Below are 18900 nucleotides of genomic sequence, written 5' to 3' on the forward strand. Positions count from 1 at the left end.
AACTTTGTTTATAGTAGCCTGAAAGTATCAAAATATGATAATTTATAGCAATTTTAAAATTCTAAAGACTCAATTACAAATAAATAAATTACATGATTGATGACCCAATAAAAATAAGTTTAAAGACCTACTAAAAAATTTACATAAGATCAAGAGAGTAATTTAACCTTTTAAATATAATCCATAAATTAAACTCATTAAAATGTTAACAAAGGGCTTCCAATTTTGTTCTATCATGCCCTCTATTTGGACTTACCATGAAGCTTGAATGTGAAACTATAACACCATTTTTATTTGACGATTGTATTGGATACAGACTGCAAGAGATATTTGTAATCACATGATAAACAAAATGTCAACAATACATTATGCAAAACAAGTGCTACGAAGGCAACTTTATGAGCATAGTTAGGCCAATGCTAACTGTAACCTTATGGATTGTTGATAACTATAGGGCTCCTTACAATGTAACGTGGGCTTCTCCATATAAGGGAGCCTGATACAATTTTCTCACTTCCAATAGATGTGGCTTTCACAACTACTTTGAAGCTCCTTTTCTGCATGGTTTTAGAAAAAGTGAGGCTAGTTGGCTTCACTGTGATTTCCACTCCCTTAGGTGATCTAACGGTGGCATTATAGATGGTTGGAGCAGGACCTACATTGGTCACTGTTCTTCTGAAAACTCCTACTCTTGTGCCTTTGTTGCTTTCCAGACTCAATTGCATTGTGGGGTAGTTGATAGCATCATGGCCAAGACCAGGAAGCAAAGAGGAGCAATTTACAGGTGAACCAACTAAAGCTGATAAACTGGAACCTTTGTAACCCTCATGGCATAAGAACTGGATATAACCTAAGGCATCCATGTCATAGACTAGACCAGGGCTCACAGCACTTCTTGGGTTCAATTGACCAGCACCATAGGCAAATTCTGCCTCATTGTTAACTCTCTTGCTCATTGGTTTTGCTTGACAAATATTATAAAAACAAGTCATCAATCTCAAAAAATGTAAAGTTGACTTTTAGAGTTTAATTTCTATGCCTTGTCAGTGTGAAAAAAATATATTATCAATCAATCAGAAATCATCATTAGCATAACTTTTAAGATAATTATTGTAAAAATTAACTAACTTATAATTTTTTATGATTTGTGATTAGATGGCCATGTATAAATCTTCTACATTGCCAGTACATATAATGATTATTCCATACTTATGATGCAAGGCCTTCAACTTGGGCATATGATATAAACAAATAAACTAAAACTAAGAAAAGTGGAAATAGGATTTAATCTTACCTGTGGTGATAATAGCAGACCTAATTGCAGCCGGAGTCCAATGTGGGTGAAATGACTTCACATAAGATGCTACTCCAGCAACATGAGGACATGCCATGGAAGTCCCAGACATTAGAATAAATTCTGAAAATTGAGTGTCCCCTTTCAAACCAGTGAGTGACTTCCTGAGAGTATAAGATGCCAAGATGTCAAGGCCAGGAGCTGCAACATCAGGCTGCATCAAATAGATTATAAAAGACCCTCAGTTCATTAAATACCAGCCTAGCTTATGGTCATAACTACAAGCAAAATAGAGAAGGAGCACCAGCTATAGAAGGATGAAAACCTGCAAATATCAGTATGAGAAATGCTAGTAAAATAAACTGACACACTCTTTTGAACACATTCTCTATTATTGGTCATAATTTATTGAAAATTACAAATTTTGGTGATCTTCACTTTTCACTTAATGATTATCTCTCCTGATTTATAGTTATTAATAAATTTTAATCAATAATAAAGTGCGTGTTAAAAAAAAGTGTGTAGCTAGCACTACTCTAGTAGTATTAGTACCTTAAGAACATTTTGGGATCCTGGATTTGGGCCTCTAGATGAAAATGAAGCAGTAAATGGAGCTTGCATTTGCATTTCACGGCTCTTGTATATCACTGCTGATGGTGATCTTAGTTGAACAATAATTCATGTAAAATTGAAAGTATGAGATAATCCGGTCAAAGGATTTATTTTGTAACAAATTGATACCTATATATCGATGTGAGAAGTTATTCAAAGAACAAATAAGAGCTTGCTTTACCTTGTGGATTGTATATATTTGGTAATAGTGTCACCTGTGCCACTAGTCACAATGGTAGCAGGTGCCATGAAAATTTGAGCAACATCAGGATATTGGTCACTTTCTATTAAAGTACCAATTCCCCCAATTCCTTTCACAACCGATTCAGTGCCCCATGTTCCTAATTTGCAATAAACAAGCTTTCCCTTCACTTTATTTGGCTGTAATGTGCCTTCGTAGCAGAATCTGTCAGTGCATCAAAATGTTCCTTGTTAATGTTGAACAATCTACTAAGTGCTATTTACAATCAATGGAAAATTACCCAGCATCCTCCTTGTCTTTTGAGTCTTTGGCAGCATCAACCCCATTGATAAGAGGGTACTGTTTTCCTTTTGGATCGAAACAATTCACACCTACCCCCTGCACCTCCTCCACTATTAGATGTATACACATGTAAATTAATGACAAAAAATTCTTAACAAGACACAGAAGGTCACATTGGTTGTTAATAGAACCACATGACTTGTGATATGTTATGCGAATTTTGTTTAATATTCCTACAACTAATTATTTCGTCTTGCATTCTGTAAAATCCTTATCATTCACAAGTTATACTTAAATGGATCACTGAATCATGCCACAAGTTACATGCATGCCACCTGCTACACTGATAGAATCTACACCACATCGAAATCTCAGTTATTACCCATTCCAATTTCCAATTTAAATTTATCATAGTAGTATATGTAAACCTTGGTCATGAAATGAAAATTTGATTAATGGGAGAGTAACAAAGTATTATAGTTTTGGTGAAGTATTGATAAAATTACTTTTAGTCTTTCAGAATATGTGAATGGCAAAGGAAAGAAACTTACAGAAACATTTTTTCCATTTCCCAACTGTACAGTGCTCCTAAAGGTCCTGTCAATGCCACTAGCTGCTACAGTTACAATCCATGGTGCAGTATTGGTTACAGTTCCCAGGCTTGGACCAGAATTTCCAGCTGAGGCCACTGTGATTATACCTTTCCTCATGGCATGGAATGCACCAATTGATATAGAGTCTTCAACATAACTAGGATTCCCTCCACCTATGGAAATAGATATTACATCCACACCATCATGTATAGCAGCATCAAATGCAGCAAGTATGTCCATGTCTGCACATCCACTAGATGACCAGCAAACTTTGTAAATTGCCAACCTAGCCGATGGCACGGCGCCACGAGCAGTTCCGTTGGCCAACCCGAAGAGATTTGCATTTGGGACCAGATTGCCTGCAACAGTTGATGCAGTGTGAGTGCCATGGCCATCAGCATCCACAGGAGAGAGTATGTCTGATGGATCAGGGTTTCCATCAGCCTTGAAGTACTTGGCTCCTATAATCTTTCTTCAAGTTTGCCACAAAGAGTTGACATGCAGATGGAATTCACAAGTTAGATCTTAAGCTAAGCCATTCATAAATTTGTCAAGTTAATGTTGAAAACATGCAGATCAATAGTATCTAGTATCTACATTACACTCCCCGACTTAACAGTGGATTGTGAATAAGAACTAAGAGAAACCTCCTTATTGTACTTTCAAGGGTTTAATAGCAAGGATTTATGCGTAACTGGTACATAATACCTAACAAAATAGAGGTATTTGAAAGTGTTCGTTTATTTTTATCTATATTAATATATATAGGATTTTTATTTTTATTTTTGCTTTTCAGGATAATTGTTATCCTTTGCATTAGTCAAGGACTCAAGGCAGTTGTATAGCTTTATTTTATCAATATTACAATGGCATAGAACAAATCCTTGCAAATGACAAGATTAATTTTAACTAGCGTGACTAGCTCTTAGTTGATTTGCTATGAATAAAATATTTGTGAAAGATAACATACATCCATTTATGGGGGTACAGGTAAATTTCTTCCAGAATGTACTTCTGATGTGTTTTAATGGTTCAAGAAGAATCCTAATAATCTAGGTAATGTGTGGAAGCAACTATTAGTGTTAGCAAAGTCTGAAGCATTAATTTTTTGGGTGATTAACCTGGCACTGTGTGTTAGTCTTTTTCTGCAGAAGCAGAACTTCAAGACCAAATTTAGCAGAGCTTCATTGCCAAATTCCTTCTTCTTTCTGTTTTGTGATATTAAGATCTAGAAACAATGTGATAATAAGTTCCGAAAGAGAGAGAAAGATTAGGCGTTCTTAACAGTGAATGAAGGAGGACTGTAACATCAGAGGCACCACAGCTGATAGAGAACAGAGTAAGTGAAAGTGAACTACTTAAGTGAATGTGGTCCGATCTATGTTTATTACTAGGCCCACATCAAGTAGTGTACTAAGTGAAAGTGAACTACTTATGCTATAAAACGATGGACTTTTTATTAGGCAGATTACGAAGCCGTGTGATAAGCATAAAGTGAACTATTCTTTCACCTTTTACTAAAGAATATCGTGTGTTTGTTGTCACTGCAACATGAGTTTCAAAAGTTTTGTCTAGAATCTAGTTTTGTCAATTTTCTTTTGATTTTGGTATATTTAACCTTGTTATTGAACTTTCAAGTGCTTAATAAATTTGTTATATAGATTTTTCAGTACAACTAGTATCATTTGCCTTTGTTTTGAAATTGATATTACAGTGGCTTATAACAAAACCTTGCGTATGACAGGATTAATTTCAACAATAGTGTGTTAAAATAATTTTACAGAGATTTATATCCAAAATACAAATAGTTTTTTCCAAACATTCTCTTACAATTGATTTTTTTTTTTTTGTTCTCTAACATGTTAATTGAATCGGATGATCTGCACTTCAGCTGTTTCACTAATAATTGGATCTTTGTGAAGGATTTTGTGGGTAAAGGAAAATTTAGCTGTGGTAATGTATGCTGCAAGGAGAATCCTAATTATCTAGGTAATGTGTGGAAACAACAGTGAGCAAAGTCTGAAGCATCGATTTCTTGGACATTCACCAGGCAGGCAGGCACTATGCACTATGTGTTGGTCTCTTTCTGCAGAAGCAGAGCTTCGAGGCCAAATTTCTGCTTTGTCCTTTATTTTGGGATCTTGAGATTTAGAAAGACTGATACTGAAAAGATTAAACATTCAACAGGGCATGAGGGAGGACTGGGACAATAGAGGCCCCAGAGATGAAAAAACTGAAAGAGGGTTTGCTTCTTTGTTTCTTACAAAAGTCCACATCGAGTAGTGTATTTAGTGAAACTGAACTACTTATGCTATAAAATGAAAGAATTTTTCTGATACTAGTCATGGAGTCGTGTGATAAGCACAGAGCCAACTATTCTTTCGCCTTTTACTAAAGAATACTGTGTGCTTCTCACTTACAGTGGCATATGCCAATTTTTGGAAGAGTCTTTCTTTTGAAAGGTTCTGCAACTTGAGTTTAAAAGTTTGGATTTCTTAAACCAGCGGCATACTTGTCTCTTTAAAAGGTCAGTATATTTGTGAAATTCAGTTAAACTTGTCTTCAAAATCCATTTTAGTTATAAATTAAAAAAACAGCATCTAGCTAAAATTTCTGCAAGCATTTTGATGATAAATCTTAAATCAGTATATCTTAGCTCTGAAATGAAGTTCCTTATTGCTTTTCTAAAAAATTCCTGTGTTTTTTATGGTTACTTTTGGAAAGAAATTAAATATTTGCTTGACAAGACCATTCTTGTATTTTGTTGTGATTGGTTTAGTTCTAGTTGAAAGTCAAGATTTATTACAAGTCAACTAGAATAGACTTAGTTGATTTAGATCATTTTTTTTTTCAAAAATCGTCCTCGTTTTTTTTATTTTGGAAAACTTCATTCTCATGTCAATTATGACATAAAAACAAGTTCCTTTTCTAAATGTGAAAATGCAGATTTTTAAAAATTAAAACTAAAAGAATAATGTGGGCTTGGATTATATTTTTGAAATTTCGCTATGCATGAATTTGATTTAACGAGCTTGATTTCACTACAAGTGGGTTTACGATGGAGTGATTTTTGTATGTTGTTGCATAATGCTATTGAAAATAAGTGTTTGATGGTGTATATAGTTTACTTCATTTTCGTCTGGTTTATAAAGTAAAATTGTTAAGATTCTGTATGTAATTGCAAACTATTCACTAAGAATGCAGTGACACAATGTAAACAAAGAAAGAGAATTTACTTATTGCAGCCTGAGAAATTTGCATAGTGGCCACAAGATCCTTTCCATCTTGCTGGTGGAGGACCAAACCCATCATCCTTGAAGCTTTTAGACTCAGGCGTGAACCCTGCCTCACCAATATTGAGACACAATTTTTACAATTAAATTAAGAAGTACCATTCATATAATATCTCACATTAAGTACAATAATGCACAAAGAAGAAATTGAAATTGGGAACAAAGCCAAGATGAACCTGTATCCAAAAGAGCAACAATTATGTCACTCTCGGATTTCAATCTTCTCTTAGCAGTTGTAGGTAACCCGATGAAGTTCCATGATCTTGTTGTGTGCAGCTGGCGGTACTGGTTTTGAAACACCAAGAGCACTTCATCCATGGCTACACATGCAAAAAGGGTTAATAACATAATATATAGTATTTAAAAGAAAGATGAATGAGCTAGAGAAAATTGAAAACTATCCATACCAGATAACTTCTTTGCTTCATCCTCTGACAGTTTTGCAGCAAATGCATTTAAGGTCTTTGTGTAACTATATACCATGGATTCTTTTGCTTCAAGGAAGCTAAGTAAGCACAAACGAAAATCCAAATGATTTAAGCCAAAGGAATAAAAGAGAGAATACAAAAAAAATGCTTCTCACATGGTTTAAGAGGGTGGTTTTGCTTTTTAAGAACTAGGGAGAATTTGATTGAATGAGAGCAACATATATAGTTCATTTTTGTGTGCTTGAAGAGAGAAATATAAGAAGTGTTTGTGAGTTGGTTTGATTACCTCTCCTTCACAGCAGATAGAACATTTAAATAAGTGTCAAGTGCATTGCCTCTGCTCTCTGTATGAGCTCCCAAAAAAACAATGTAAAAGTTCTGCAAACAAGTCAAATAATGGTTAAGCTCATAACGAAAGCAACGATTAACATGCATGCTAGAGGTTAGAAGTTTTAATATGAAACAAATCAAATAGATCTATTGCTAATAAGGAATGAAAAGGGAGAAGAAATCAAATGCCTTCTGCTCATTTCCATTAACTGAAGCAATGCTCAGCAAGATTAGCAATAATCGAAGCCAAAGGAGAGAAAAGGATTTTGTATGTCTCTTTAGAAACATATTTAGTAGTAGCATGCTTTGGCTTTTGAGACACTAAAACATGGCCAAACAGACTCTAAGAAGAAGCTTATATACCATTTGAAAGTTAGCAAAAGAAAGGATAAGAAAGCCTAATACAACTAGTTTGCTTCTTACATACAATTTTTATGGTCTAATTTGGTTGGGGAAGCTTGTAAGAAAGATTAGGAATTTCTGAGTCCATCTTTGGCCAAGTCAGTGTCAAATATGGAGCATGGATTGCTTCCTCAAGTGAAACTTGTATTAACATTCTCAATTTTCTTTACGGTTTGTTGTTATCGTTTGTGATTAAAAACTCATTTGATGTTATGATCTCTATAGGAGACTCATAACTTGTGGTCCATGCAGATTAATTTCTCATCTTGTTATTCAATAATTTGTAGTGTTTATTTAACTTGTACATTTTTATTAGCTATTATTGCTAAGCATGAAATGCATACATAAAGCTCCAATTTCTTGTGTCTTGGGGGTTTAAGATTGGTAATATTTTTGGCCTAGACACATGCTAAGGGCTAACATAATGTGCCTAGAAAATATTCTCTAAATTGCATTGTGATTTCATGCCCCATAACGTGCTTCATCAACTAACAAATTTCGTACTCAATTTTCCCAGCAATTAATTTTCAGAAGAGAATGAGAATTTTAATGTATAACATCTAAGACGCACATCACTGTCAAGTACAGTAGAGATATTGCTTAAAAACAAAGAGCCCTTGACATTATGAACACCTATTCCTTGAATTCCAATGCAAGCGTTTAGCCGTACCGCACTGATTACTTGTGTTTAATGGGCTTAGCTTCAAGTTTAACCCAAATGAGACACACATTGAGATTAAAATTTTGGTATTGTCTAACATTCTCTTCTTATTATGCATTAAGTATATGAGGGAAGAATATAGAGGGAATAAAAACCCGAATGCTACAATATTAGTTACTCCTACACCAACCTACACGTTTTTAAAATCTCCCATGAACATATTTGTCTATTGATTTAATATTCAAGCTTGTTTAGTGAAGTTAAATATAAATCAAGAAATTTATTGTAAAACCATCTTTCTAGTTGCTATCGAAATAGTAATTAACTGTGGAAACAATCCTAAAAGCAACTCATGTTTCCCATACAAGAGCAGTTGGTGTTGGATATAGTAACTAACTTTTTCACTTTTTGTGAGTATCGCATAATTTTTAATAAAATGTTTATTACGATGCTCAAAATAATGAATATAACATAACGTTAGAGGGAAGTATTGAAATATTGTGTACAATAAATCATGAAAGTAGTTTGGATACAGCGCCCTAAAATTATAATGACTCAACAACTTATACGCTTATTTTTAAAAGACAAATAAAAACAAGTGTATTGCAGTACTGGGAAGAACTAATTTACCATTCACGACAAATATAATTTGAAACAAATTTTACTATTTTGCAATGAATTTTAATAATGTTAGTAATATTTATGGAAAACTTAATATAACTACCTAGCTGATGAAAAATTTAGCCATCTCTCGATAAAATGCAATGCTAATAATATAGTTTTCGATATAGTCTTTTTGACATGCCTTTTTTTTTTTACAATAGATTGAAATTTAAATAAGATTTACAAATTAAATAGGAATCAAATTTACCTCGTTTAATGAGACATACAAATAAAGAGTTTCAAAAAACGCATGTCGTAGAAAATGTTACTAATATTCCTTTATAAAAAAAATCTCTCTGTTTTTCAAATTAACTATGATTTAAAAATTCTACACAATAAAAATAGCTAGTATATTTATAACATTAATACTTAAATATTATTTAAAAATATACTACTGCTAAATTAAAGCACAAAATAAATGTTACATTAACTAAAATACAATCAATTTAATTCCTCTGTTTATTACCAATTTAACACCAATTAAATTTATAAAAATGTATCCCATTTTTTCGAATTTAACTACAAGTACTTTAAAAAGTCTAAGCTATAAAGGTAACAATTACATGTACAACATTCAGAAGAAAATAATACTTTAAAAATATAATAAACCAAAAAGCCAAAAAACATATTACGGTTACTATAACACAATATATAAATTTAATTAAAATTTAGTTTACCTATATTACAATTTAATATATCTTATTTTCAAATTATTTAACAGAAACTACTTTAGCAATCCTATATAATAAAAATAATAATAATAATATTTCCGTCATTTACATATATTTTAAAAAATAGTTTTTATGTATGAATTTTAGAATAAGTAAATGCCGGACAAAAACAACATTAGTTTTTATACGTGAATACTAGAATAAGAAAATGCTTGTAACAAAAAAAAAAAACAGTAGAATAATAGAATATATCAAAAGGTTTTTCTTCATGCACCCAACATAAATTCTTTTACACCTAACATAATTTTTAAAATTTTAATTTTACCCCTGTTTATTTCTTGTGGTTGGTTTGATAAAAGTGCATTATCACGTGGTTCATTTGCAATTCATAATTGTAATTGTCATTTTATGGTGGGTGTTGCGGTCCAATGATGAATGAGGTAAGTTTTTCTCTCTGCAACTTAAAGTTGAATATTACGAATCTGTATGAAACTTACAGATTCTCAATTTGTAATTGTCAATCCGTAAGAATCATCCAACACATTCATCAAAATTTATTTTTGGATTTTTTTTCTTATAAATAAGTAAATTTTTAAAAGCTATAAATAAATAGTTAAAGTAGATTTTCATTATAAAATCATGTAGGTTATATTTGTTGTCTAATTTTTTTCGCTGGTCCGCTCCAGCCGAAGGCTATTGAGGTTCTCTTTTCGCACTACGCTTGTCGCGGTTAGGCTCGGATGAGTTCATAAATAAAAAAAATTATTTTCTTCATCTTTTTATTTATTTTTTAAATTATCAAATTAAAAAAATAAAATAATGTTTATAAATACATAAATAAATAATGAAAAATGTAAAATAAAAAGGAAGAAAAACAACAAAATGAAAAGGAGAATGAAAAACATTGAAAACATTAAGAAAATAATATAAAAAGACACAAAGGCATGAGCCACTAAACAAAAAATACATGTACGAGGAAAAGGATTTTTTTTTACTGGTTCATGCGTCATGTATTTGTGTCTTTTGTATTTATTTATTTTTTTGGCATATCTCTAATATATTTTTTCATTTTCTTTTTTTGTTTTGTTTTTTTTCTTCTTTTTCTTGTATTTTTTCATTATTTATTTATGGACATTATCTTAAATTTGAAAACTTTGAAAATGGGTTTTTATGTTTAGTGGTTTGCAGGTCATCTATTTTTTAAATATTTTTTTCCATTCTTAATATTTTTATTTTCTTTTCGTTTTTTTTTATTTTGTGTTTTTTCATTATATGTTTATTTACAAATAAAAATTATTTCAAATTTTAGATAATAATTTAATAAAATATAAAGAAAATAAAATAAACGAAAAAAATTAAGGATGAAAGTTTTGTTACTTTTGTACACTGCGTGGGCAACATTTTTTTTGTTACTGTAAATAAAAAAGAGCTGATCAAAGAAGTTTTATAGAAATTAGAGTAGTTGATCACATAAAAACTTTAGTTTATTTTAAAAATGAAAAAATAGTACATTAAGAATCTAGAATTATTTCATTTTTTAAGAAGTATACTTTCGCTAATATACTCGTGAACAAATCTTATTCATTATATATTATTTATTATTAATTAAATATACTACATTTCATATCAACTAGTACATTATACTACTACTATTTAATAATATGTACCCGTAATTTATTTAAATCAGCAAAAAAAAAACCGTAATTCATTTTAAAACAATATTAATAAAAAAAGTGTGATAGTTACTACATCGTTTGGTTGGTCTCCGACGTCCATCCAGAGAGAGATTCTGTTCTAGCGATTTGCAGTGTTCACTTTTTGGCCGTTGATTAGATTCCGTGCATCGGATACAGAAGAGGGACCACGATTTGCAGTGTTCAATTATTTAATCGTTTCAACATAATTCACGTTTTTTTAACCTTAAATATAGAAAAATAATTATTAATTTTAATTTAAAAAAATTATAATAAAAAAAAAGCTTAAATAATTTTTTAGTCATTTTATTTGAATTTTTATAATTCTCATAAAATTATAGTTATCACCTAAGGAGTTTTAATTAATTATCATAAAACATTCAAACCTTATAAACTTAATCAAGTAATTCAAGTTCAATAATATTATGAATAGATTCAATTATTTTAAATTATGTTAAACAAAAGTGTTTACACTGAGTATTTTGTATCATTTTTTTAGGCCTTACAACAATGTAATATTAGCTCGAGATTATTTACCCAAATATTTTTTATAACTAAGTCTCTTCAATCTTTCACAAGATCACAAGGTTCTTTTACAAGAGATAACTCAAAAATTAAGTATATAAAACCAACGTTTCGATAGAAAGCTTTACCATTACAAAAAAATGTATGAAATTAAGTTAATAGATTGATTAGGCATTGTTCAGATGTCCATGCTATCGATTCTCCTTCAATCTTCGATAAAGTGTTCCCTTATATGCTTGAGAGAAAATATTTGTTCAGAGATGAGATATTCCTATTCCGATTCTTCAATAAATAATGCATGAGGCTTCTCTTCACAAGAACTTGAAATGACATGTCTTATATGGAGGATAGAGTAAAGATGACAAATTGTTGAACTGGAAATTCACTTAAAAGGTATTTTGACTATTTAATTCTTCTTCTTTAACATACAACAAAGGACTACTCAACTGATAAATTGACCTTCTTCCTTTGCTTGGGGGTGCACTAAGTTCAAAATAATAATAATGTTGAATTATTATTTTGGTTATTTAATTTATTTTATAAATTTATTTAATCATCTTATTTTTAAAAATTTTAATTTAATTCTTTAATTTTTAAAATAGATTTAATTTGATGTTTGTGTCCAAATCTAAGACCAATGACGTTAATGTGATATAAACATAATACAAATTTTACAGTTTTTGGTGGTTTAGAATTGTTAGTACTAGTATTTTAAACTCGTCACTAATTGTTTTTAGGTTTAATTATCTATTTAGTCCCTATATTTATTTTAGTTCCTATAGTTAATAAATGACTTTTTTCATTTTAGTTCCTATAGTTAATAAGTGATTTTTTTAATCCCTGTAGTTTACCATTTAATTTCCGATAGGTCCCTACTGTTAATATTGTCTAACATCGTTAAATTATTGTTGCCGATTGTCCTTCCCCGGAGTTCCCTCTCTTCCGGGAGGCCCCCCGCCTTGCAACGGATAATACATTTCCGCCCCCACCCTCATCATAGGCGCCCGCTACAAAATCGGTGTCACCATCGACCTCTCTGACACATGCAAAGGCAAGAAATGGAGAGGAAGATTTTGACGGAATGATGTACGGATGGATTTTCCGTCTGAGACATAGCACTCAACAATGATGACAAATATTTTGTTTCTTTTCATTCTCGTCGCCGCTTCCCTCCATCTCATTTTCACCATAGATCTATTCTTCCAATGTCGTCAACAATGATTACAACCACCCCTCAATCAGGTATAAACCTTGAGTCCTTATTTGATTCCAATGGCAACAACAATCACGGGTTTGCAACTATCACGGGTTCAAATTCATCATCGTTGAGTGCTATGTCTCAAACGAAAAGCCCCGCCATACATCATGCCGTCAAAACCTTCCTCTCCATTTCTCGCCTTTGCATGTGTCGGAGAAGTCGACTACGACGCCGATTTTGCAGCCGACGCCGACGATGAAGGTGGGGTGGAAGTGCAATATCCGTTGCAAGACGGGGGCCTCCCGGAAGAGAGAGCTCCAGAGAAGGACGGTCGATAACAATAATTTAACGGTGTTAAACAATTTTAACGATAGGTATTAATAATCTACATAGACTAAAAATATCACTTATTAACTATGGGAACTAAAATGGATAAATTTGAAAAGTATAGGGACTAAATGGGTAATTAAACCTTATTTTTATTTAATCTTATTTAATAAACAAGTTCATGTGAAGCATCTTCAACCTCCTATGGTGGAATTGCAAATGAACATTTGCTCTCATCCTCTAATCAATGCAAAAATAATGACGAAATTAATCCCCACTCCCTCAAAAAACAGAACCCACCTCGTACATCGCTGCCTCTGATTCCAAAAAAGAAGGACACATTTACGTAACACCATCGTGCCAGATCCATCGCTCGTTGTCTCTTGTTTCATCAACCCATCCCTGCCCAAGAGCTTTCCTTCTGTTGCCTTTTGTCATCAACCTTCATCCCCACCCCTCAAAAAACAAACTCCCAATTCAAAAAAATACTACAAAAAAAATCGAAAAAAAAACGACTTTGGAGCTCGTTGATCCGCTCGTGTATGTTGTACTGTCTACCGCCGTAAGGAAGGGCTTGGCAGGAGTGGCAAGAGCGGCGCATTGGAGGGTGGCGGAGAACCTAATTTTCCACTTCTTTCTCTCTCTGCAACATGCTTTGCACACAGTTACCTATTATGTTTGAAGAGAAGGTCAATGGTGTGGTCGAGTATATGGTGGGGTAAACCATTATGTTCTAATTTTCCTGTACTTGCCGTGATGTATCATATTCTTTTTTTTTAATATATTAATTTTATTTTCTCTTTCCTTTATATTTTTTTTTATCTTCATAATTCTATTTTTTTTATTCAAATAAAAGAATTTCAATATTTAAAATTTTTCATAATTTTAAAATTTTTCATAATTTTAAAATTTTTCCGCCAAAGACTCTTAAAAGGTAGTTTAAAGGTATTGCATAGTGCTTAAAAAAGGTATTGCATAGAAACACACATTGGACGCTCTTATAAAAACAAGTATTGGACGCTCTAATATGAAAAGAAGAAAAAAAACACTCATAGGACACTTTTGAGTGAAAACATATTTTAATTGTTTATATGAAAATCCAGAATGGCTTAAGATGGTTTGTTTTATTTCTTTAGAAAACATATTTTATTTTCAAAGCAATATATTTAGAGTTAAAAACATTTGTTTAGAGTGTTATCTTATTATTATTATTATTATTATTATTATTATTATTATATATAATCCAAAATTCTTTTATTAATATGATATGGTATAATTAATCGGTAATATATTTTTTAAAATATGTGATCAATTGTTTGATATTTTGATTCCTAAATTTATTTATATGAAAGAACATACAGTAGAAGTTAATATTTTAAATGAATCTCAATTGCTTTCTCCTAAAGATATTCAGTTTATGTATTTTTTTATTTATAATTTTATAAATATGTAGCAAATAATGAGTTTTTACTTTATTGATCTTTCCCTTCTATATACGAATACTAAAGAAAACTTGACGTCTCAACTACGTTAGAAATTGATCTAATTGGACACACTAATCAATTTAATAAGTTGATAAGGTTAATTTGAACTCAAAACAATCCCATTTCGAACACAATCTCTACTGTTTACTAGTTGACGGTGGTTTTAACCCATCATCACCAATACTTAATTTGTCAATCTCTTGTACAATTTTTTCAAACAACGCAACGTTGATTGTAAAACCCCAACACAAACAACCCAATCTGTATTTTACACATCAATTACGTATATTAGCCTAATAGGTTTGCTGCATAAATCACGTTTCCAGCAGCAAAAATAAGTCTAAATGACATTTGATGAGAAAGTCTATGTTTTAAATTAAAACTTACAACTAGTCACGAAAAATCAAAACTTACAAACTTAAAGTTTTTTTTTCTTTTTTCTAAAAACAAGATTTCTTATCTGAAAATAAGATTAACTCTCCAAACATATAATTATTAAAATAATTTTTGTTTCTTTCAACCAAATCTTATTTATACACGTGAGACAATAAAATGTTATTAAAATGTTTGCGGAATTTATTATCTATCAATTATCATAGATCTTATTTTTAAAGTTAATCACAAAATAAATTATTCTGAAATAATTTATATTTAATATTTTATCTTAAAAAATATTTAACAAAATTAAAATTATTTAAATAACATCAATCAAAAATTAATTTTGTATTAAAAACAATAAAATTTCGTGTAGTTGATCTATCCAAAATTATATATATATATATATATATATATATATATATATATATATATATATATATATATATATATACGTTGTTATGATACTTTTTACATTTAATAAAATACTCTTTTTTTAATATCTATCTATAGATTTTTTTTGTGTGAATATCTGTATAGATACATATACCTATGTTATATAGGTTTAAGTATAAAACCATTTTTAAAAAGGTTCAAGTATAAAATGCATCTTCTCTAAAAAAAAGTATAAAATACATCTAATAATTCATAAAATTATAAATGCAAGTGAATTTTATTTTTAATTTTACAATTTTTCTTAACATTCAAATTTGTAAAATATCTTTCACTTTTTTTTAAATAGTACTAAAATATTCTTAAAAAAATGATTTAATGTCAACGATTTGGGAGACTAGAATAAGATTCCACTCCTATCTGAAACGTAATAATAATACGGTACAATAATTTAAAATCTCTATGCCACAAAGACTTTGATGACATGGTGGTGTGTTATCGATATCTCATTGGCTCCTGAGGTACGTCATCGTACGGACGAGGTTGATGTGTTTCTACCATCGTACTATTTCTCTTACTTTTTAAGTGTGTTCCCTGTCCCACACTTCATGCACCTGCAACTGGAGCCTCACATTCTCTCTCCTACCACCACTCAATTTTCATTCTCATTTTCCCAAATAAGTCATAAAATAATATTCTATTAATTTTATTTATTTATTCCCTTTCTCCTTTTTACCGGTTCAATATCCGTGCGTCCACATGAGTAGGTTATAAAATTTATAATATAATTATACATATTTAGTTATAATGTTGTAGAACTTAATAAAGGACAATTAAAATTAATATACGATACAACATTTCACGTGAAAAAGTTAAAACTGAGTTGAAAATCAAGCAAAATACAAAATACAATATTTCACATGTTAACAAATATTTATGAGTTGAAAATCAATTATAATGATACTTAACACATCTTATTATTTAAAGTTGTAAAAACTTAAAAAATAAAACATAAATCATCATTAAAAAGAAGTAAATGAAAATTAAATGTAATAAAATTAAAATATATAATATATTTTGTATAATAAACTCTATCCACACAAAATAATAAGTTGATAAAAAAGATTGTTTGTAAAAACATCTCAAGCATCATTTCCCATAAAATATGCCATCAAGAGTTATAAACAAAAGTTTACATATATTAATATAGTATATTGTACTTAAATTAAAAAAAAAATTAAAACAAAACAAAGTTAGATGTTGCACCTAGGAACTCAGATATAATTTGCATCCCAACTTCCAAATTCTGTTATTCTGCAAAAGTCCTTCATCAGCATTCAGTTTTTACAGACCTCCTCTAATAATTGTAAACAATATTGCATTCCGTAATTCCTTCCAAATTAAGTGAATTTTGCACTTTTCATAAATGAATACATGGTACTCAACACATCCTGAAATTAACATTAAGTTTATCTTAGATATGAGAATGTTGAACATATGATATCAGAATAAATTGCTAACTTGATCCTTGATATAGGCAGTGTTGAACATTTTCTTTGATTTTTTATTAATCTTCGTCATTGTTTTAATCATTTCATCCCAATTCTATTGATCTTCACTCATTATTTCTAAATTCCATTTACAATATAAAAGTTATTATTATTAAATGGTAAAGCATAAATAAACATATAAAAAGATTAACATCTCAATAAGTTTAGTATACAATTGTATCAAAATTTTGTTCTGCACATATAACCAAATTAATAGAGATGCATGGAGTATACTATTCTTGTGACTTTAGGAAACCCCCTTCATTCTCAGCCTGCACATAACCATGTCTATGACAGACCCATTTGCAATCTATAATCAACACAACTTTAGGCATATGATCATTTGGGATAGGACAACCAAATAGTTGTTTTATGAGAAACATGAGTGATTTAAAAACAATTATCCAATGAAAATGTGTTTTCTGAAAAAATCAATTAGTGTTCAAGACAAAAACTTTACACAAAATGTTAAAATCTAATAAAATCACAAATTAATTTCTAGAAACCCACCTTCGAAGGGTAGTAGAACAAATGTGAAGTGTGAATGGAAAAAATTAGATTGATAATACTGTACATGACACATAAATCAGAAACAAAGGAGTACAAAAACAAAGGAATTTGATATTAGTAGTGATATTTTTGTTATTCAGTTGGGTGTTGATAGCAACCATAAATAGTAGCAAAATGTATTTTTTGAGTAAATATTATTGATGACATATATATAAATCAAATACCCCAAAATAGAAGTGGTTATCTGAACAATATAATTTTTTTAATGATACCACCAAGAAATTTATCAAACCAAGATTGAGTTTTAGCTTCGTATTACATGCCAAAGAGTAGCAAGACACAATGCGTATACCCATTTTTGTTATCGAATAATGATATTCCTATTTTAAGGAAACAAAGTGAATGACATTATTTTGTTTCATGTTAAATATGACATCTTCTATCCCGACATACATATAAGTAAGAAAAATATATAAAAATACGAAATTAACTAAAATGATTTTTTTTTCCAATTAACATAAATGAGTTCATGTGAGTAAAAGGATCACATTTGCTTTAATATTACCAAATAAAACTTATTAAAAACATATCCGGCTCAGAATAAGGCCGTCAAAGTTTACAAAAAAAATTTATTAAATCAGTGAGGTAAAATAAAATAAAATAACATCATGCAATTAAAATAAAAACTCATCCCTAATGTCATATCCTATCAGAGCATTGTGTTCCAGCGTCCTCTAACGCGAAGTTCTTTAAAGTCATTCACCTAGTCATATGTTTCCACAAACACAAGGTTCGAGATCACTACACGATCCAACACAAATAACACACACGAAGTGGGTTGTCACATTTCTAAAAAAAGTACAAATAAAAAAAGGCATGATCAAAATAAATTATGGAAGTATTTATAACATAACTCAACTTAATACAATTTATGTCACTTCACCACTTTATCATTTAAAATTTATTTTTCAATTATCAATCACATTACACATGAATCACACACTCAGGGGAAGACGTAATAACACTCATCAATTTCATAATAAATAATTAGCAAGTGTTATGTAACAATTATACTAAGACTCAAACATATATGCAATGTGGTATTATGTATGTGAAAAATCACATTGTGGTGCTTAGAAGTACATAACAAGACACACTACACAAGGTATGTTAGGTCACTTTCACTAAGTAAAATCATAAGGTGACCAATCAGGGTCACTCTGTTTTGTGAGAATGCTCCAACCATATGGGATCAACATAGGCTTAAAGAAACACTCAAACCAAGTGTCTTTACCCCAAGGCCTAGACTCCGAATAATCCGTTAGAGTCTCACCTTCTTGATTCAGGTCCAACCCCTAAATATATTTTTTGCACATAGACACTACTCATGAATTATATAATACCCACGACCTT

General features: G+C 30.5%; 1 protein-coding gene, 1 non-coding gene and 1 pseudogene across 2 annotated transcripts; 2 read left to right on the forward strand and 1 right to left on the reverse strand.

Moving 5' to 3' along the window:
• Positions 1–271: 271 nt before the first annotated feature.
• On the reverse strand, positions 272–7399 carry LOC114366979 (subtilisin-like protease SBT4.14). Its single transcript, XM_028324038.1, has 11 exons — positions 7224–7399; positions 6991–7082; positions 6684–6781; positions 6453–6596; positions 6220–6325; positions 2942–3455; positions 2389–2486; positions 2088–2312; positions 1847–1955; positions 1295–1508; positions 272–964 (listed from the first exon to the last, which is right to left on the reverse strand). The coding sequence occupies exons 1-11, from the start codon at positions 7335–7337 to the stop codon at positions 432–434; spliced, it is 2247 nt and encodes a 748-aa protein (XP_028179839.1). The 5' UTR covers positions 7338–7399; the 3' UTR covers positions 272–431.
• LOC114369034 lies at positions 4459–4570 on the forward strand (annotated as a pseudogene).
• Positions 5332–5448, forward strand: LOC114369022. Its single transcript, XR_003657484.1, has one exon. It is a non-coding gene; the product is annotated as a U5 spliceosomal RNA (small nuclear RNA).
• Positions 7400–18900: the final 11501 nt, after the last annotated feature.

This window comes from Glycine soja, chromosome 9, assembly GCF_004193775.1.
Source record: "Glycine soja cultivar W05 chromosome 9, ASM419377v2, whole genome shotgun sequence".
NCBI lineage: Eukaryota > Viridiplantae > Streptophyta > Magnoliopsida > Fabales > Fabaceae > Glycine > Glycine soja.

Coding starts and splice junctions, on each gene's coding strand:
- LOC114366979 (XM_028324038.1), bottom strand. CDS start 7,337: ATGCTACTACTAAATATGTTTCTAAAGAGACATACAAAATCCTTTTCT. Junction 3,456..6,219: donor AATTTCTCAGGCTGCAATAA/GTAAATTCTCTT, acceptor GCAAACTTGAAG/AAAGATTATAGGAGCCAAGT. Junction 1,509..1,846: donor GATCCCAAAATGTTCTTAAG/GTACTAATACTA, acceptor TATTTGATGCAG/CCTGATGTTGCAGCTCCTGG.